Source organism: Rattus norvegicus, chromosome 8 (assembly GCF_036323735.1).
Source record: "Rattus norvegicus strain BN/NHsdMcwi chromosome 8, GRCr8, whole genome shotgun sequence".
NCBI lineage: Eukaryota > Metazoa > Chordata > Mammalia > Rodentia > Muridae > Rattus > Rattus norvegicus.
In genome coordinates, this window is record NC_086026.1 from 125,314,067 (window position 1) to 125,331,932 (window position 17,866).

Consider the following 17,866-nt stretch of genomic DNA (forward strand, 5'->3'; position numbering starts at 1 on the left):
TGGGGTTGCCAGGACATGCCAGCAATTCCAAGAATAGCTTCGCTGACTGATGTCACACTTAGCTGTCATGGTTTCCTTGTTCAATTCAGTCACACAGAGGACACAGAGTTCAGCCCTCAGCCTTTCTTGCTGAAATGTTTGCTGTGATATTCCTGGTCTCAAGCCACATCTGGGCTGTGGAGACACCTAACCCCTCTCCCCGAACATAAATATTTATTTTTTCCATTTTTCCTTTGACAAGATGGGCTAGGCAGAGGACTGGATGCATCAATTACATTCAATGCAAAATGATCATAGTCTCAGGGGCTTAAAATTCTTAATTGTTATCTTTTGTCATTACACAGCAATGTTGGGATCAGAAGCTTCGGGAAAGGGTATTTGATCAAATCTAAATGCACTAGTGCTCAGAAGCCAAGTGATTGACGCTTCTAAAATGAAGGGCTTCTCCTTCAGTCTACTCTCTCAATCTCTATGTGATGTAACCTTTGCAGTAGGAAAAGACCCATTTGGAGTGCCAGCCAGCAGACCCGACTCACTAAAGCAGGAGTATGAACCCTCAGCTAGCTCCTGCTTCCCCAGGCTCACAGACAGACTTGCCTAGAGTTCAAGATTAAGGAGACTCTTGGCAGACCCTGGCAGGATTGGGAGACTGAGCTTAATTCTTCTCTACCCGCATAGCGTGTGCGGGACACTTTGTGATAGATGTGAAGGAGTTAGTGGTCAATGATCTAGACAACATCTCTACATCCTTAAAAATGGTCTAAGATACCCCAAGTCTACACAGCATTTCTTTGTTTTCCAGCAGACTCTCTCACGTGGGATTTCCCTGGAATCGTGATCCAGTTTCTCCTCAGAGTGTTTGTGTCTAGCGTCCCGTGACAACAGCATTCAGTGCTGTAGGGCAGTCTCCTTCCTGAATATACAGTTTGTAAGATCCAGTGCTGTCAAAGTCAATCAAAGAGCACCTGGTTCGTACCACGGATGCTGTCTTCCTGGACTCATGTCAGACTCTTCTCACATTCTGTAAGAAGGGTGGCACCGAGAGGCTGACCAAAGCATCAGGAGCCCTAGTAGCATCCAAAGCACACCTAGCTGAAAGTGGGGAGATGCTCAGTGTTGAACCGTGTCTTGTGTTCTTCATTACTGATGATGTCACAAAGAAGACACCATAGGGTCACACTGGTAGCCATTGTCATAGCCCAATGTTTTTCAAGAACCCCAGGAAACAGTCTGTCTCCACATATAAGGCTGCCCCCCTTCTCTCTCTCTCTCTCTCTCTCTCTCTCTCTCTCTCTCTCTCTCTCTCTCTCTCTCTCCCCTTTCCAGTTGGAGACATACTGGCCAATTAGTCCACTACCATCCGTGTGCTGCCGAAAATTCAAAACTGTATCCGTGTGGCTTGTTTTGGTTCCCCATGGGGTGGCTCAGTGGCTCTCTCCTCATATGCAGGTCAGAATATTGTAAACAGTAGAAACAATCACTCTAACAATTTTTCCCAAGGCCTGTCAGTGAAAGCACTGGGTCACATGTTTCCTGGTCTTTAATTTTAAACTAACTTGTTCTTCTGCGCCTCAGCAGATGGACGGAGTAAAATCAGAGCCGTGCTCAGACTTCTGGGGTAACTACTGTGCGTCTATCATGTGGTTTACAAATTCATGAGGATGGAGAATTCACTGTGAGATGGCATCCAAATAAAGGCCGTATGTCTATATGTTGTATTATATTTTATTTTGTATGCAGGAAAATTGTGTTCTAGGTTAGCGAGAGGGGCAAAACCTTAACCAACACGCTAAGTCATGCTCAACAGCAATGTCACAAAACAGCATCAAGCAGAGTCATTCCCTAGTTATATGTTTTAAATCATTGGAAACATGGCGCTTGCTGAAGCTCCAGTGCTCCTAAGGTCATAAAAATGCAGGGTTGGGTTCTTCTAGGGTTGGTTCAAGAGATTTTCATTTATAATAGGTGTTCTTGCCTTACGTGTACTTCTAGCTAAGATAGTTTTCTGTGTTGTCATTTTAAATACATTTATTCATGTGTATACGTGCATGTCTATGTGTGAATGAATATAGGCACCTGAATACAGATGTTTGTGGAGGCCAGAAGAGGGCGTCAGACAAGTTGGAGTTACAGGAAGTGCAAGCCACAGGACATGGGTGCTGGGAACTATGCTCTTCACTGTCGAGCCACCTCTCTAGCCCAAGACAGTGTTACTATTAATATTATTATCGTTTTCTTTCTTTATACTTTCCCATTTTAGTCCTCTTTCCTTCTGCCAACCTGTGACTTTTATGATTATATGACCTTCAAAGAAAAAGAGTTTGTCCAAGATTCTTACAAATATCTAATACTTCAGTCTTAAGTGATGGTTTATGATTTGGAGTGCGATGTTACTAGAACTTGAGTGCAATGTGGGACAAACACAAAATATATTAATTTCTAGTGTTTAAAATACTTTATATCATAAGTCAAAAATTTCAACAGCATTATTTTGGCAGCAGATTTTGTTTCTATCATTTAAGAACATCATTTCATATGCATTTAGAGAGAGAGAATCTGTGCTTGTCTGTGGGTATGTTTGTGTGTGAGTGTGTGTGTGTGTGTGTGTGTGTGTGTGTGTGTGTGTGTGTGTGTGTGCAGAACAGAGCTTGCTCTCAGCAAACAAGAGCCATGCAATGGCATCACAACACTACAAAACAGTTGTAGTTTGTGATAGTGTAGCCAGCCAGGCACCAGCCACTAAGCTTTACCCTGGTCATCTCCTGTGCTGTCTCTAATCATAAACATGCACCACTAACCATCAAGATCCCATGGGACTGAAGCATGGTGTTGACCCACTTAAAGACCTTATCCAGAGTCATCTCTTAGCTCAGAAGTCATGGAACATATGGCTTAAACTCTAGGACCTGTATCCTTAGCCTAAATTATGAAGAAAAGTGCCACTGAAGATCCTCCTCAGTCCATAACATTTGCAAAAGGTTATTACTCTACCCTCCTCAGAGAAGAGTGGAGGTTTCAGAGTTGTCACACTCAAAGCTCATAATGTTCCCAAACACTGTTTCCCAGGGTGTGTCAGCATGGGACGGAGAGACTTCCACCAGAGGGGGCAATGTGGAGCTTTTCAATTTTGGGAAACACTTTGGATTGGAAATAAGTGTGGACTGACAACTCCATGATACATGCTGACAAACAAATGGTTAATATTTATGAACAATATGACTGTGAACAATGACCTGTGGCCACAACTCTGGTTATTTTTATTAATGTTTTAGTCTTTCTTTTCTTTCTTTGGTCTCCGTTGCATAGATCTGAGTCTAACTACAGACAGTACTTTGATTTATTTTTTAATGTCAATTTGGGTCTATTGTGTTCTATTTTTCTTTTGGAGGCAGGGTCTCATGTATCCTGTGCTGACCTTGAGTTTACTGTATGGCTTAGACTACATGCTCTTTCAGCACTTGTAGAGAGCCTGAGTTTTGTTTCTAGCACCCATGTAAAGTAAGGTAGCTCACAATCTCCAAGCTCACAATTAATATAGCTACACACACACACACACACACACACACACACACACACACACACACACACAGAGAGAGAGAGAGAGAGAGAGAGAGAGAGAGAGAGAGAGAACAAGTGCTCTTAAGTGCTGAGCTATCCAGAGACCAACTTTCAAGCGACTCCTGTTTTGACCTGTAGCTGAGGATAGAGCCTAGTTTCATATATTTTAGGAAAGAGCCCCACCACTCTTATGTATGCCCAGTCCTAGTTACTCTTTATTTTGACACAGGGTCTCACTTTGAAGCTTGCTTTGGGCTCATTCTGTAGCCGGTGATGGCTATGTACTTGCTGTGGCTTTGACGGCTATACCATGAGTTCATTTAAAAGGACATTTCCTGGCAAAGATGTCTAACTGTGAAAGCAAGCATGGAAGATACCATTAGAAGGTTTCTTCCTATGACTATGCACACTAACAGTCATGCCCCTGCCTCCTGCACCTATCAGGTGAAGACACTCAATGAGCCGACGAAGCTCGGGATAACAACTGAGGAAGGTCGTGACAGGACATGACTGAAATAGATCACCTGATGTTCAGTCTGCCTGTATTCACCTTTGTTCAAAATAGAAACAAACACAAACCAGCCAAGCTACAATGTACAGCTCAAAGAGAAAGATGACTCATTGTAAATCTGAATATATGGTGTAGCCCCATGTGATCAGAATGGTTGCTGACCCGTCATTGAGATCCAAAAGGATATTTTTCTCAATCATAAATGGATTTAGAGTAAGTGATGACTCAATGTCTTGGGACTGGATTTGGAAATAAGTTCATCGATGCTGTCTTGGCCTTGGAGTCTAAAATAGCATGCAGATTGCACTCTGCCACAAAGCCTGTACAGACTTCCTCCACTCACAAGCAAGGAAGAGAAATCCTGTTAATACTAGTTTTGAATAAACAGGGTTATGGACAGAGGATATTCCTAACCATGACTGAAAACAGACCACATAAAACATAATACAGGGTTCCACATTATAACAAACAACTTTGTTTAAAGCTGATAAAATAAATAACTCTCTCTCTCTCTCTCTCTCTCTCTCTCTCTGTATGTGTGTGTGTGTGTGTGTGTGTGTGTGTGTGTGTGTGTGTATACAAGTCAAGGTTACTCATATATATTCATTTTATTCATAGGCCTATATCTTGGCTAATAGAAATGCATTGAACTAAAATATCTTCAAGAAAGGATGTCTTAAAAAGTTATAACACTAGCTAGCTACCTAAAACATAAAAGCCTACAATACATGCAAGTCTGTGTATAGATATACATATATAGTATAAATGGAATTTCCACATCTTGGTTCACAATGCTCCCTCTAAGAGCCAAGACCACCTAACAAAAACTTCAACAGCAGGCATGATAAGTCTTCTTTTGGATTGTTGTTCAGGGTTCCACAGCCTTCAGTTGCCCCCTGAGTGCACTTCAGACATAGAGCCCAGGGGATCCTGAGCTGGAAACTACCTTTCTAAGAACTAGCCTTCATGGTACCAGAAGCTGTCACATAGGTCTCCAAGGGAGGGTGCAACCAATAGTCCTACCCAGGTATGAGTCTATGAACCACAACACAGACCAGTATGGCATGAGAGCCCTAAGGGCGAAATAGTGGCACACAAACCTTGGCAGCAACCAACAGCTCTCTGACTGGACTTAGGATCCACTCAACAATAGGTAAGACATGCTTGGCACTGGAAACCTAGCCAACTACCCAGGGCCAGTGAAGTCAGGGATCTCTGGGGGGAATTGAAAGCTACCACTTGACTGAGGCAGCATGATCCTTAACTACATTCTGAACATTTGTCCTTAGACCTACAGATGAGAGTAGCCCTCATCACCACCAAGGAAAGGAAAGCTCTTTCTGCAACAGACAGAGAGCGTCACAGAAAACCACAGCCGATCAAAATGCAGAGTTGTGGAGCCCAGTGCCATTAGCTACACGTACAAAGCAGCTCAAATACTTGTAGCTCAGGGGGTCATTGAGGAAGTGGGGGTAGGAAGAGCATAAGAGCCAGAGGGTTGGGGGAACTTACTGTGATTATCATTCCCCTAGTAATGTCATAAGCAGTACCCATAATGTCTTACAAACATGACTGCACAAACAGGATCTGAACAAGAACAACAGATGTGCCAAGGCTAATGGAAGTGGGGGTGAGGGGCACAAATGACACAGGCAACTACGGAATGCTCAGAGTGGGAGAAATGGTTTTACCTAGGGAAGGACGCACCAACTGGTTATCTAACACCAAACGGCCACCCCTAAAAACACACCCAGGCAGCATTACGCAGAATGAGCAGGTTATCGTTAGGAATGCGTATGTGTATGGATATACATCTGTGCATGTAATAATAACTAATGAAGGAGAGAGGCCATCAGTTTGAAAGAGAGCAGGGAAGGGGACGTGGGAGAGTTTGGAAGGAGGAAAGGGAAGTGGGAAAGGATGTAATTACAATCTCAAAAAAAAAGTATTTCCGTAATAAGAAAAAGTATCTTCAGAGCATCAACTAGAGGGGAATATTTGTCTTGCCCTGACGATTGCCTTTCAGTTGACTCCGTCAGATCATTATGAGTACAACACAAGACAAGAAACACTGCCATATTGGTTTTTCTTCATAATAAAATCTTGGCTTTTCTTCACCAAGTACTTGCTTCGATTGCTTCTTATATAATTCTCATGTCTCTTATTTGTGACTGTGACCAAAATGTGGTTTTTATTTTGGGGAGTAAAGTCCTATAGGATAGCTACCAAAGGTATTTGCTGAATCCACTAGCACCAAGCTTGGGGATAGCTTATAAAAGGTTAGTGCTTTGAGGCAGCCAGAGATAATGTCAATAATAATGAATACTATCTGGGCTATTTAAAGACAAAATTAAGTGTAGTATCTAGATATTAAGTTTAAATATCTTAATTTAAACTAAGATTTACTTATATTTCTAAAATCTTTACACAAACCCAAAAGCCACTCACAACGAAACATAAAGAAATTTCAAAATCTGAGTAGCTCTCACAGCATAGTGGAAATATACCCAACTTCTCTACATTGTTGTTGAAATCAGGCTACAAGTATACATATTTCATAATTCATTCATATTCTCTCTCTCTCTCTCTCTCTCTCTCTCTCTCTCTCTCTCTCTCTCTCTCTCTCTCTCCTTGCTCCTTGCTCTCTCTGCCCATGTCAGGTGGTGGTGGTCATTGCTATTTCAGTGTGTAACTATCGTCACAGGAGTACTAGGGTGCCATCAATTAGATTTTGACTTTGTCATCTGTTTCTTTACTCTTTAGTCAGACACGCTTGCTAGTTGGAATAGAGTCCAGTTTCTAACTTGGCTTCGGGTAGTCCCTGGAAGTGAATTCTTTGGGAACATGGGAATAAGCAGTAGATTGTGCCTACATGTTCCTGACATCTTTTAGAACTAGCCTGGAACGTTCCTGGTTCCAGACCATCTGGAGGCACGCTGTCACAGTTAAGATGAGTAGCATCCTCCTGGGAACAGCCACAAGAGTATGGCCTGCACTCTGAGAAATGCAACATCCCAGGGATGGTGACATCCACAGCACAGATAAAGGGACTTCGCCCTTAACCTGACAATGACATAAAAACTGTTTTGGTGCAATTATATCATAACCATTGGCCATTTAGAACATAAACAATAGAGGTCCATATTGGGTGATTCCTGTTATGACGGCCATTACCCAGATCTCTCCTGATTGGGTGAGGTTGTAGAGGCAACTGTAGGGTGGACCAGGAAATGATTTCCTCATTAGACAAGCAGCCATACTATTTATTATGAAATACATTTCCTTTCATGGTCTTAAGAAGATCCATTGTCCTTCTAGACTGTAGGAATGTTGGATGTCAGCCCAGGGCTGGTTGTAAGCTTCTCCAAGCCAGTGGTTCCTGTAGGTTCTCCAGATCCTTCTAGGACTTCATAATGCCCTTTAGATGAATCAGATTTTCTCCATATATTTAAGACAAAATTGTGAGAGTAGAGTAGCAGGTTGCATCTTGAAGCGGGTTTCAATCTGGCCACCTTCCACTCAGCTAGACATTAACAAGGTTTGTGAAGGATAAAATTTACTAACGTTGTGCAGTTGGGAGCTGGGGATGATCTTGGAGGACTTGGGGGAGGTGAGAACATGATTGGAATATAATGTATGGAAAAACATTTAAATGGAAAATAAAATCAATCATAAAAATAAAGAACTCTTGAGTACTGGAGAGTCTGCCCCATGTCACTTAGCATTCTAGGCATCTCTTGCAAGATCAGGTGATCACTTAAAATGTCCCCACCATGTGGTTTCCATTCTCGTCAAGTCATAGCTTGCATCTCCATTTGAAAATCTTGCTTATTCCTGTCTACTTCTGTGTGCAAAGTCCCCAGTCTTACAGCTTAATAAATACATGCATTTCACCAACGCATGCTAATTAACTATCAAAATGTTGCCCTAAAGAAAAAAGCTTTAAATAATGAAGTTTTAATTGGCCTATCAATTTCTGTGTTTAGCTTGACTCTAAAGTGCTTGCAACATGGAGCAGAAATTCTTTTCACTTTATCAGTGTTTCTGAATTTTCAAGAGTGGGGTGGGGGGGATGGGCATTTCCTTCTCTTTCTTCTTACCAGGCATGTAGGTTATTATCATCCCCTTAGTTTCCCCACATTTCAAAAGAATTTGGGGAACAGAAATCAGTACAGAAAAGTAAGCTCATTTTCAGGGTGTCCAAACCATGACAGAATATGTCTAATTTTCTCCTCACTATGTCATCTTCTTTAAAATTTATAGAAAGCCACGACACAAAGACCTGAAGGTATGTAGATTTAATTGTAAGTTTAAATGCTCTTTCCCTGTATTTTAACTCAACTGGACACAGGTTATCTCCAGTTTCTTGTCTCTATTATAGGTACTGGTTTTAAAGATTTCGTTGTTATTTCTTTTTCCCAAATTCATTCCTTAGGAAGATGGGGTATGCATCCCATCTCCAAGTACACACATTCATCTGTGTGTGTGTGTGTGTGTGTGTGTGTGTGTGTGTGTGTGTGTGTGTGTTGAATGCATGTATGTGATTTCATGTGTGTGGGTTTCTATGTGTGCATGTAGAGGCCAGAGGGGGACTTGAGGGTAAGTTCCTTGATTTCTCTCTTCTTTTTACTGAGGCAGAATCTCACACTTGATGTTTCCCCCATTCTGGTTAAATTACATCCCCCGTTCTCTCCCTCCTACTCCAGCTCTGTAGTTACATGCAGCCACCACAGCCACTATATCCAGTTTACAGGTGTGTGCTACCCATCTGAACTGTGGTCCTGATGCTGACACACGGCAAGTATTTTATCCAATGAGCCATCTTTCTAGCCATAGGCATTCCATCTTAAATAGTACCTCTTACCTTTTACTGGATAGGGGTTTTCAAGTAAGAAAGGTCGGGGAAAGAAGGCATAGGGAGAGCACACATGATGTACAGCGTATATTTGCATGAAAATGTCTGTATGTAACACAGCAGTATGCACAATAAATACATATAATACAATTTTTAAATCCACATTTATGAAAGAGAAAGGTGTCTAGGGGTTTGTGGGATGCTGGATTTAACTTCTCGAGGACTCTGGGTCCAGAAGAGTTTCCCCTATCCCTGCTATACCACCACAGGTATATACCCCCTCTTATGGATACAGAACAGGGGCCTTTGGCTGCTGTCCTTGGGGTTCAAACTTGGCCCCCTATATTAATTTTTCAAATTCAAGGTGATGTAGTCTGACAGCCAGAGAGGAGGAGCATTTGGGATAGAATAGAGCTCTGACTCCTGTCTCCCCTTGGGATGCTCCCTCCCCTGCCAGGATACCAGCATGGGATCACAGTATAGACCCCCCTTCCCCTGCTTTTGTTCATTCCTTAATCCCAGGGGATTTGGAGAACACCCTGGACTTGGTCTGAACAGTGTGAAACTTCCACCAGAATGAACTACAGATGAGTGGAAGCCAAAGTTAGGGGGCACCCAGTTCAGACCAGATAACCACGAGCAAGAATCCCTTCTCCATCTTCTCTTGCCTTCAGTTACTTCTAGAACGGTGGCCTCAACTGACTACAGTGTTGCCAGATTTGAGGCAGGATGTAGTTCAAGTTCATGGTTCTCCTCATAAGCTTCTAAAGTCTTACAATTACAGGATCCACCATTCTGAAGCAACCCCATCTCAACAGTGACTGAAGGCGTATCATTGCTTTATAGACTGTGAAATATACATACATACATACATACATACATACATACATACATACATCATACATACACACACAAACACACACAAATACAGATACACATACACACACAAACACACACAAATACACATACACACACACAAACACACACATACAGACACACACAGACACACGATCCACTTAAAAATCTGTGATCCAGCCTTAATGTAATGGTCAGTGATCTAGAATCACCTGGGAGACCAACCTCTGGGTATAACCATAAGGGAGTGTCTGGATTGGTCTAGTTGAGGTGGGCAGACCTACTGTAAAAGTGAGCTGAGCACAGCATTCAGCTCTACCTCTAGACTGAAGACTCTGTGTGAGCAGCTTCCACATGCTCCTCCTGCCGTGCCTTCTCTGCTATGATGGACTGTATTCTTGACATGTGACCAGACTCAACACTTCCCCTCTTAAGTCACCTTTTCAAGCATCTGTGCTAGCTGAGAATGAACTGACACATCGTCCATCAGAAAAGGCTTTGAAGAGGGTTACATCTCTTAGTCCTGAGATTGAATAGAGGAAGAATATAGCCAAGACTCAAAATAGAATTATAGAATAGCAGAGTATTATTTTCATGTGCATGGTGTATGTGAATGTGTGTTTTCTCATGTGTGGTGTGTGTGTTTTCATGTGTGTGTGGTTTCTATATGTGGTATGTGTGTGTTTTCTCATGTGTGTATGGTGTGCGTGTATCTGCATGTTTTTCATGTGTGTATGGTGTGTGTAACTGTGTGTTTTTATTTTCAAGTGTACGTGTGATGTGTGTATATGTGTATTTTTCATGAGGTGTATGTATGTGTGTGTATGTATGTGTGTTTTCTCATGTGCGTGTGGTGTATATATATGTGTGTGTTGTTTCGTGTGTGTGTGGTGTGTTTTTATTTTCATTGGTGTGTGGTGTGTGTATGTGTGTTTTTCTATGAGTGTGTTGTGTACATATGTGTATTCACACACTTGTACATCTATGCCACAAATACCCACATGAAGTTCTGAGGCTGACATTGGGAATCGACCCCAATTCTCTTCCACCATATCCCTTGGTCAGAAATGCTCAGAGCTCATGAGATGTCCAGTCGCCTTATCCAGTTTTTACATTTGTCCATTTAATTTCTGATGAACTAAAGTTTCCAGTGGTGGTGGTGGTGATTGTGGTGATGGGGAACCCACATTTGATTAGGAAGAAAATGAATGTGGCAGGCTAAAGGTCAGGTTCTCTTGGGCTTTATTTATCCCTCACCTATAAGGTAAAGATTTTCTGGACTGTATAAACAGAGCCTCTAGAGCCCCCCACCCCAATGCTGAGTTTAAGGTTGCCACCAGAGAGCATCTGGGACTCATAGCAAAGATTCTCTCTTCGCTGCCATTCACCTACCTTGTGTCCCAATAATGTATTTAAAAGTACCTTGATTTTGCCTTTGATTATTATGTTATTGAAGCCCTGTTGCTGTTGCATTGGGGCCATGGCATGTGAGGTAATCAGTATCTGTGTTCCCTGGCCACAGTCAATTATAGTTGGCTCCAAATTAACAATCTCTAGTTCTCTCTGTGGTGAGAGTTGGTTTTGTTTGTTTGTGTTTTGTGGTTTTTACACTGATACCAAAATTTGTGATCGGCCTATAACTGCCTCTTCATGACCTGGGGAAAGTGTCACAGCTTCTTCCACAGGAGACGAAATCTGTCATTAGAGCCAAGTTTCCTCATGAACTCATAGAGCTGGGGGTTGTAGTATGTGCCGAAAAGATAACTGTAATTGACAAGCATTTTGCCTAATCAAATTTTAAGGTCAAATGAGTGTTTTTAGACTATGAATGCTTTGTATGGGACAAATGGGATGGTGCTGTGGCTATAAGACTCTCTCCCGATCATTGGACCCAATCCCCAACACACAGGTCACTCCCACGCCCTCATTAAAACACAAGCAATCTCAGCTTACTTCCTGACAGGAATTATGAACACTCTTGCATTTTTCCATTGGCTTCTGATACTCAATGAATATTCTGGTTTTATTTTACGTACTTACTGTAATGATATACATTATACAGTGCTTGACTTGACTACAGCTATGCAATTCAAGAGGCGTTTGCAGACCCTTATAGAAACACTCAAACCAGCCTCAGAAAATAGAAAATGGCTAAAGTACTTTCTGAGAATCTCCCAGCTTCCTTTCTTTCTTAAAACAGCTCTCTTGATGCTCAGGGAAAATGATGACACGTAATTATGATGCCTCTCAAACAACAAATGGACAAAGCAGGTACTTGGAACAGAAATACTAAAACTCCTCTATCAAAATTATGGCTTTGGCACAAAATGTCATTTATTTAATCATTCAAATCATATTTCCTCAAAACACAAAACAAAACAAAAAAACTACAAAAGCCTAGGTGCCTTTTCCTTGTTATTTTATAAAAATTAATAACCAAGAGGACTACTAATTCACAAGTCCCATAAGGCATAGAGCCACAGCTCACTGTCAGTTTGTATTATGAGGAGACATATACGGCTAGTGGAAATCACTTTCTTTTTTTGTCTTTTGTCCTTTTTATGAACAGCAGGATTTTGTACCAGCTTTTCCTCCTCCTTTCTGGCTAGTAGAAAAAAATATATTTTAAATTGGCATCTTTCTGTCTCTCTTAAATACCATAGCAACACACTCATGAACATGTGGGCATGGGCATAAATGTTCATGCATGTGTCTATGTACCACTATGGTGGTTAGTGTTATTAACTTGACACAATCTACAATCACTTTAAACACAGGGCCTGTGGGCCTGTTTGTGGGGATTACCTTGATTATATTAACTGAGGTGGACAGATCAGCCCACTGCAGTATCATTCCCTAGGCAGCAGACCCTGGACTGTTAAAAAAAAAAAGAAAAAGAAAAAAGGAACTGAGCACTGGCGTGCATCTTCTGAACAGTGGATGTGACATCATGTGACCAGCTGGTTACATGACTTCTCCACCATGATGGACTCTAAGCTGAATAAACTCTTTCTCCATTAAAATGCAAAGATTCTTTTTTTAAATATATACACAGCAATAGGAAAAGAAACTAAGAGAACCACCATGAGAGGGTAAAACTAACCTAAATTCTTGCCCTTTTCAGAATACAAACACTGGATTCTCAAAATGCATTCCCCTGAAAGTGTTGCCTTAAATAATTGTACCTGCATGGCAGAACCACTCTGTAATTACTGATCAGTTATTTGTGGTAAGTGCTAGATCACAGGTCTCCTCTCTCCCAGGAACTAGAACACTTGTTCCCCCATCCTACTCCCTGTAGCTGACAAACCCTGCTGGGAAGGCACACAAATCTCCACAGGGAAGAACAAGCTGACCTCCCCATCCCAACTCCCTGCAAACAAAAGGGAAGTTTATCCTCTTTCCTTAGTACCTTCCTTCTGCCCCTCCTGGTCGTGCAGGCTGAGGCACATTACATAACCTAGAAACCTAGAGGGGAACCAGCCACCAGCCTTGAGAATCTATCAAAGTCTTATACCCCCTTTGCTCCCTGATGGCTCTCTGACTTCCGCTCCCTCCCTGTGCTCCAGTCATGATGGGAATGAGGGTAAGTAGCCAGAAAGCCCTCCTGATAAAATTTATCTTAAAGGAGAAATGCCAACCTGCCATTTGTCTCCTGATTATGGATTCCTTTCAGATTTCTGCAAAGACATTTGGAAGACTTTTTTTTTTGAGACTGGCTCTAACATCACCTGAACTAACAATGTACCCAAAGATGACCTTGAACATCTGATGCCCCTGCCTCCGACTTCTAATTAGTGGGGTTGTCAGCATGCTAGGGCTTTGGTTTTGTGGTTTGTGTTTGGTCTGCTAGGGATGAAAACCAAGTGTGGAGCACACAAGAGCAGGGCTCAACCACCGAGCTATGTCTCCAGCTCCCTTGATGCCGATTTTCAAGCTCTTTGTTCTTCTCCATGGAATGCCATTCTCTTGTCTACACATGAAATCATTAAAGCCTGTTTGATTCTGGACATTTGGTTTCCTGTAAGATCGAAGTGTGTGTGTGTGTGTGTGTGTGTGTGTGTGTGTGTGTGTGTGTGTGTGTTTAGCGGTTGGAGATGAATCACCATCATGCAAACCCATGTATGTCCAGGGTTCTTTAAATGTATTTGAGCATTAGATGTCCTGCGTTATCTTTCCATCTTATCCCTTGAGCAGGTTGTCAGCCATCTATCCCTATCTTGGAGAGATTATCCTGGAGCTGCCCCCCAAACCCTGAATGTGGGAATTGCAGACTTCTATAGCTATGGCCAGCATCTTATCTAAGTGCTGGAGATTCAAACTCAGGTCCCCATGCTGGCACACCAAGTACTCTTAGCCACTGAGCCATCTTCCTGACTGGGGACTTGGCTCCCAATGTCTGCTTTGCCGCCTTCCCTGGGGAGGACTGCCCCCCAGTTCCTGAGCGGCTCTTAAGACTCACCTCTCCTTCTCTGGGCCATGGCCTCCCATTCTGGGTATGCTTGTTCTGACTCTGCCTCTTCTTCTGTCCTCCATCAGCGAATTTGCACAGCAAAGGCTCACTGGGGGCTGGGAAGGTAAGAAAGTAAAGGCATATTAGCAAACGCCAGTGCAAACGCCACCGAATTAGTCGAGGTGGGTTCACAGCGGGTCTTGGTTAAGGAAGCATTCTCAAGTCTTCATTCTGGCCCACTTTCCTCCGAGCTTCACTGACTGGTGCTCTCACCATTGCTGGGCCTCAGGAAAGCAGGGGTGGACCCTGAGAGAGTGTAACATGCACTCCTGGAAAACCGGTTGTAGTAGAATGTGCACTTGTTACCAAGGCAGTCTCCCGATGCAGGGAGAGATAGGTCTGTCCCCAGCACTTGCTGTGGTTATTTCTCTCTCAAGGCAGCTGTGCCTTTGCCATGCAAGCTACAGAAATTGACTTTGAAGTTCTTTTAGAGATCAGAGCAGCAGGTTTGAGAAGGAATGGAGCACAAAGTTACACCTCAGAATTTCGCTTTATTTGGAGAGAGGGCTTTGCAACCAGACCTTGGGATTTGAGCTTTTGAGGTATGAGAACTCTCATTCTAGGGGCAGCAGACAGGGGCTTAAGAGCTGGAGAGAGAGAGAGGGAGGGCAGCCAGAGGACACGTGACAGGAAGGGAAGAGTGAAGGTTTCTTGAGAGAGAAACCCTCTTAAATGAAGAGGGTTAGTCCTGCTTTTGAAGGTTTCTGGGAATTGATGGGATGTTTTATACCACTTGAGTTAACTTGGCATAGTCTATGTGCCAGGGAGCCAGTTACTGAGTAGGGCCATAAACCTCTTACACTGTCTAGTATGAAGGGTTACAAGGACACAGCATGGCACAGCCTCTTAACTCTCTGTCCCATTAGGGGAAGGGTGTATGCGGCTTGATTTCTCTAGCCCCCAGGTCTTGTTCTTGAGTGACCGGCATCTCCAGGCAGTAAAAGAGAAGGAAGCAGCTGGGAGCTGCTTGCCAAAGAGGTGGGAATTTTACAAAATAGCACCCGAGTTAGCTCCTCTTCTCACTAATTCTCTGTAGCTGCCCAAAGTCTAGAAGTGAATCCTTCACTCGAGCTTCCCCTTCAGTTTCCCAGTAAAAGCTGGTGAGAAACCAGGGAGACCAACTGACAGGATAGCAAGGGAAAGAGCTGATAAACTATCGCTAAGCGTGTCAGAGCAGCTCCTGGGGAGGGGGGTGTGGGCTTTGTTTCTTCTCTCCTTCTAGCGCTAAACTGGTAAGGACTCATCCCCTAAAAGAGGCCTCCTCAGCTCAGAGAACTGATGTGGAGAAAAGACTGTGTTCGTCTGAACTGAAAACACATAAGTGGCCCCCAGGAGCCCAAGAGCCAGGTCCAAATCCAATAAGAGGAGGAAGAGGAGAAGGAATAGGAGTAGGAAGGGGAAGAGGAAGAGAAAGAGGAAGAGGAAGAGGAGGAGGAAGAGGAGGAGGAAGAAGAGGAGGAAGAGGAGGAGGAAGAGGAGGAAGATGATGATGCGGTAGTATCTTGAAGACCGAAACCCTGCCTGAAGAAGGGACTTCCAGCCCGTCTCCCTCTACCCTTCTCCCTCCCACAGAAGCAGCACTGAACTCTGGAGAGTAGACATTTGAGACAGAGAAGCATCCTCTATTTCCTTAATATTGACCCTGAGTAAGCCTGTTTGTTTCCACTAACTTCAGCCTCCAGCTATTTGGCAGATGGGGTCGGGCATGAATCCTAGCTTCCAGTAACAGAGGTTCTCTATGCCTTTGTCTGATAAATTACCACGCCCGTAGGGGTCTCGAACATCTTCAGCAAATACTTCTCCTTGAAGAATGTGGTCAAAATTAAAGTCTATTAGAATATCTCTCCCAACACTGGTGCTGCAAAGTATTGTGGGTAATTGGTGACTGCCTCCATGCCCCGATGTGTCTGAAGAGAAAGTCACATTGACCAGCAAATTTGGGGAACACATTAAGAAGTCTGAGAAGGTTAATTGGCGTGTGTGTGTGTGTGTGTGTGTGTGTGTGTGTGTGTGTGTGTGTGTTGGAATAAACCAAATATTATTTTGTAAGTTCATAAGTTCATAATTAACCAAAATAAATCACTTCCTCCCCCTGCCATCCAAAAACATGAACTCAGCTAAATATTAATTGTATCCCTGGGCATTTTTCAAGTTTGAAGACAATTCTAATTGTTTCAAAAAATCAATAGTGGGGAAAGAGAACAAGTAAGGCAGTGTCTACAAATAAGCTGCCTATTTGAAAATGACTTGGCTGAAAAGGACAGTGATGTTCTGACCAATCCCCCAAGTGCACTCTCAGCTAGCTGCACATGTCTCTTTAACGGAGCAGAAGGAAAAGAATGAGACACGGCTGACCACTGCTGAAGAGAACCGGAAAATAAGACAGGGCTCTTGTTCTACATAGAGCACACGACATCCTAGGTTCGTTTTGCTTCTTTCCAATGTCACGGTCCCCAGTTATATATTAGGGATCAGGTGTGGTTCAAGAGCATTGAATGTGTGGTGTAAGGATGCAGCTCAGCTAGCAGAATCCTTGTGTGTTGTACACACAAAGCCCTGAGTCCACTCTCTAGGGCTGCATGGCCCTGCCTGCTTGTAATCCCAGCATGTGCAGGTTGGAGGCAAGCAGATCAGGGCTTTAAGATCATTCTGGTGATATCATGAGCTCGAGGCCTGCCTGGCATGCACAAGGTCTTGTCTCCAATTAATTAATTAATTAATTAATTAGACCTCAGAAGCAACCAACCCATATTGTATATTGTGATGCTCTGAGAACCTGATGAAATCTCACAGCCACTCCTAGGACCCCAGTCGCCCTTAACCTGGTGTTGCCCACTGCAGATGCTACTGGCCCGACAATTACGTAGCTCCTGCCATTGGTGCTGGACTTTCTGTGGGGTCTCTGTGCTGATATGCAACTAACCTGAATACCCCACGGAAGGTCTGGTGACAATGGCAGGAGCTACCGCCAAGCCAGTAGCATCTGCAGTGGGAAATGCTGGACAAACGGTAACGGTGGTTAAGATGTGCCAAAGAGAACAGAGGGGTCTTCTTCTAGCTAAGGATCTAAGAGCTCTAGAATTCCAAAAGGAAGAAAATCCACACACCGAAGCCATGCTCTGCCCACTTCACATCCCCACATGAGTGCCGTACCTGTTGCCTGATGATTTGCTCCAAATTAAAAGATTTCACCCCCCCAAAGGAAGGGGGTTCAGCTCATATATCTGGGGGACAAGAGACATGGAGTGGAAGATTCTTGCCCTACCACAGTGGTATAGAAAGAAACCATGGCTGAGCTGCTGGATAGCTATGCAGACAGCACACCTTAGGGCAGCAGCCTCCTGTGATCAGCTGGGCCTTTCCGTGATGCGGCTGCTTTTCACGTCTTTTTCATTTTATTTTTATTTATTTTTTTTTCGTTTTTAGTCATTTGTGCTTCTGTGAGTAGCCCGCACTCACACTCCGGTTCATAATACCAACAAATATTCCTGCATTGCTCACCATGGTGGTGACACTGTTGCTGTGATCAGTCATGGGTCCCCTTTCAGGATGAATAAATGTGTGTGTGTGTGCG

The 17,866-nt window shown here is 43.3% G+C and overlaps 1 protein-coding gene across 25 annotated transcripts in view; it reads right to left on the reverse strand.

Moving 5' to 3' along the window:
* The window catches only part of Rbms3 (RNA binding motif, single stranded interacting protein 3), a 786,929-nt gene that overhangs the window by 130,756 nt on the left and 638,307 nt on the right, over nt 1–17,866 (reverse strand). For all 25 annotated transcript variants that reach the window (XM_017596208.3, XM_017596203.3, XM_039082840.2 and 22 more), the window contains one exon: nt 14,242–14,348. In XM_017596208.3, the coding sequence (XP_017451697.3) occupies nt 14,242–14,348 (107 nt within the window). The remainder of the gene's footprint in view (nt 1–14,241; nt 14,349–17,866) is intronic.